At 41.7% G+C, this 3405-nt stretch overlaps 1 protein-coding gene across 1 annotated transcript in view; it reads left to right on the forward strand.

Moving 5' to 3' along the window:
- Window positions 1–3405, forward strand: part of LOC116685814 (SH3 and multiple ankyrin repeat domains protein 2-like) — a gene marked incomplete in the record, with an annotated part of 236568 nt that overhangs the window by 150986 nt on the left and 82177 nt on the right. Inside the window, 1 exon segment of the mRNA XM_032510775.1 lies at window positions 1222–1357. Within this exon segment, the coding sequence (XP_032366666.1) occupies window positions 1222–1357 (136 nt within the window).

The raw sequence follows: 3405 nt of genomic DNA on the forward strand, positions 1-3405 counted from the left end.
CCCTCCCTCTTCTCTCCCCCCCCCCTCCCCCCACGTGGATGGTCAAGTTCCTGCCTCCTCATTTGTCAGTCACTTTGACGAGCTGTCTACCTGGAAATAGCATCAGTCCCAGCATGAAGCCGCCACAGGCTTAGAGTGACAAAGAGCATCTGCTGCAAAGCTTTCAACGTCTTTCTGTCGTTCTGTGTAACTGATGTTTTGTTTCTTGATGCCAAAAAACGCTGAATTTGTTTTTCAGAGATGTTTTTTCTTGCGTAAACACGATAGCGAGGCTCCGAGGAAGACTGCAGCCATTATAATAAAAAAAAACACTTTCAACACCAAACTAAGTACCATAAAGTCTTGAAAAAACTTCTATATCTGACCTTCTGACCTTGATAAACTCATAATCATATGCGCAGAGTCTGGTTTTTTTTTTCTTCTCACCTGCAGTTTTTTCCTGGTAAATCAAAAAAGTGGACATGATCGGTAGGGCTGTCCTCGATTAAGGAAATTATCATATGACTTTTGGCATTTTTTTGTTTTTTAATCCCCAGTGGGGAGATTACAATTTACACTCTGCGTACACACTTTGTTAGTAATCACACACAGGCCTGAAATACACACACATGCTCAGGACCTATACATGCACTATACATGGAGAGATGTCAGAGTGTGGGGGGGGGGCCTGCCAGCTGAACCAGCGCCCTGGGGGGGGGGGGTACAGTGCCTTGCTCAAGAGGCACCTGGCAGTGCCCAGGAGGTGAAGTGGCATCTCTCCAGCCACCAATCCACACTCCCTACTTTTTGGTCCATACGGGGACTTGAACCAGTGACCCTCCGGTTCTCAACCCAACTCCCTATGGACTGAGCTACTGCCACCCCACTGCGTGGTACCTACTTGACTCGGTTTTTGGGAGGTTTCCCATTACAAAAAAAAGTCCTGGTACCTGCTAACAAGTACTGGTTTTAGTACCACCTCAGTCGAGGTTCTAAGCGAGTTGAGGCGATACCAAAAGGTGATGTGACGAACTTTGTTGCTCAGAAAGTTCCCAAATACACAACCAACCTAAAAGTATCGGCCAGGTCTGCTTGTTCATGCTGACACCATTTCAGATGACACAACTTTTCTACAAACGTGGCTGAGATATAGTGAGATATGGTGAGATATGGTGAGATATCTAGAAGGGCTTAAGGCTTTGCCAGCCGTTAACGAGTCCACTGTTGTGTGTTTTGTGTCAGGTGAACCAGGAGAATGTGGTGAAGGTGGGCCACAGACAGGTGGTCAACATGATCCGCCAGGGAGGCAACCGGCTCCTCATCAAGGTGGTGACGGTGAGCCGGAATCTGGACCCCGACGACACGGCACGCAAAAAAGGTACAACCTGTAGATTCTACAGCAAGTAGATAAGGCCAGGGATTCGGATTGGCCAGCTATACGTTTATGAACATTTAATAGTTGTATTTATGGAAAATTAATCAAGGACTACAGTGAAACACACAGAAGCTCTTCAACATATTTATAGGAAGTGATTCATCGGATTAAAAGACTTATTTTTCCCAACGCTCTGGAGTTAACTGCTACTGGAAACTTTTGGTTCAGCGGCTATTTTTAACATAGCGCTATGTTAAAAATAGCCGCTACATGTCAAGTTCATGGACGTACATACATACATTTGTTTATATAATTTATAGCAGAGGAGTTTTGGTGTTTATATGTGCGGTATTTATTCAGTTTGGGGAATCCCACGATCTCTACGAAGCTAACGTTAGCTTAAGTAAGCTAGCTGACTAAACTAGATTGAGCTAGCAAAGCAGTTTTGTGTAAATATGTGTGGAATTTATTCAGTTTTGGAAATCCCACAACATCTCATAAAGCTAACGTTAGCTTAAGTTAGCTGGCTGACTAAACAGGGACTTCAAATTGTCTTGGTTGCTTTTTTATTTTGAGAGTGAATTGCTTTTCAGAGGTATGTTGAAGAACATCTATAAACAGAAGGAGATAGCCTGTTCAAAACTGCTGTATGAATGACGGTGGTGTTTAATCTCAGAATTCTGACTTTAATCTCTGAATTCTGACTTTAATCTCTGAATTCTGAATTCTGACTTTAATCTCAGAATTCTGAATTCTGACTTTAATCTCAGAATTCTGAGAATATGGTCAGAATTCTGACTTCAATCTCATAAAGTCAGAATTCACATACATTTTTCACCAGTGGCCCTAATCCTCTTCCGTACATAAATGATACATGGACTAAAAAAATAAAATAATAATAATAATAAGGAGCTTCAGGTACGGAGCGAGCAGGACACCGCTGGAGTAAAACCGTGTGAGAGGCCTTCTGGTGTGTGGATCTGTAAAACTGGTGAACAGTTTTACATCCTGGGACTGCAGTGAAGCAGCATGCTGACTAATGTCTTATGTAATTACATTCTTCAGAGGCAGCGAGAAATCGAACTTAGTCCGTGTTCGCAATACAAACAACCAAAATAGCACAGAAGCAGAAGTTCATACAGTGTATTTCATATTAAGCTGCTGAATGTCCAAAGTCAGTTTTTTAGTAAATGCAACATGATTATAACTTGTTAGATTATCAGAACTATATCTCTCACTCATAGGCCAAAATCACAAGGGGGGTCAGGACCCACCCCATCTGAGAGATGACCACCCCTTTCAAGCGATCACAGAAGGCTTGCATCATGTAGACGCGCCGACAGTTTTGTTATCATTGCTGTCGTTGTCGCGACAGAAACTACACACCATAGCTTTAAATCATGCTGTCATTGTACATAATATACAGTATACTTCAAATACTTGTGTATGTATTTAAGTGTACAAACGCACATTGGGAACACAGCGTATAGAAAAATGTTGAGTCCCCCCCCCTCTTTTGTCTCACAGTGGTTTGGTCCACTGCTTGGCTTCTCCATATATGTAAATGATGCAGTCCGGTGGGACTCGTGGGAGATCTAATGATTATTAATGTATTATTTGCCCTACCTTTTCCAATGTTTTAGACAGATACGTTAATAATAATGGGTTTGCATACTTATTTATTGAAAAATGTAAAATTTTCTTGAGGGAGGAACCATAAATCCCCGCCAAATATCGTATGTGCACCTACAGCTGTGTTGGAAACTGTTCCCTGTCACGGAAATAGTGCACTATAAAGTGTGTTTGACCTTGTGTAGTGTGGTTGGACCTCTCCGCGGTTCATTTCACTCACTATATAGTCCACTATAAAATACCCACAATGCACTGCTAATTTGAGTGTACACACAGTACATACAATGCAACGTGTTTTCCCGGAGGTGGAGAAGAAGAACCAGAAGTCACTGAAAAGGAAAAATGGATCTGGCTTTCGTTTCTAAACATTGAAAATGCAACATACATATATATACATATATATATATATATATATATAT

Source organism: Etheostoma spectabile, unplaced genomic scaffold, assembly GCF_008692095.1.
Source record: "Etheostoma spectabile isolate EspeVRDwgs_2016 unplaced genomic scaffold, UIUC_Espe_1.0 scaffold271, whole genome shotgun sequence".
NCBI lineage: Eukaryota > Metazoa > Chordata > Actinopteri > Perciformes > Percidae > Etheostoma > Etheostoma spectabile.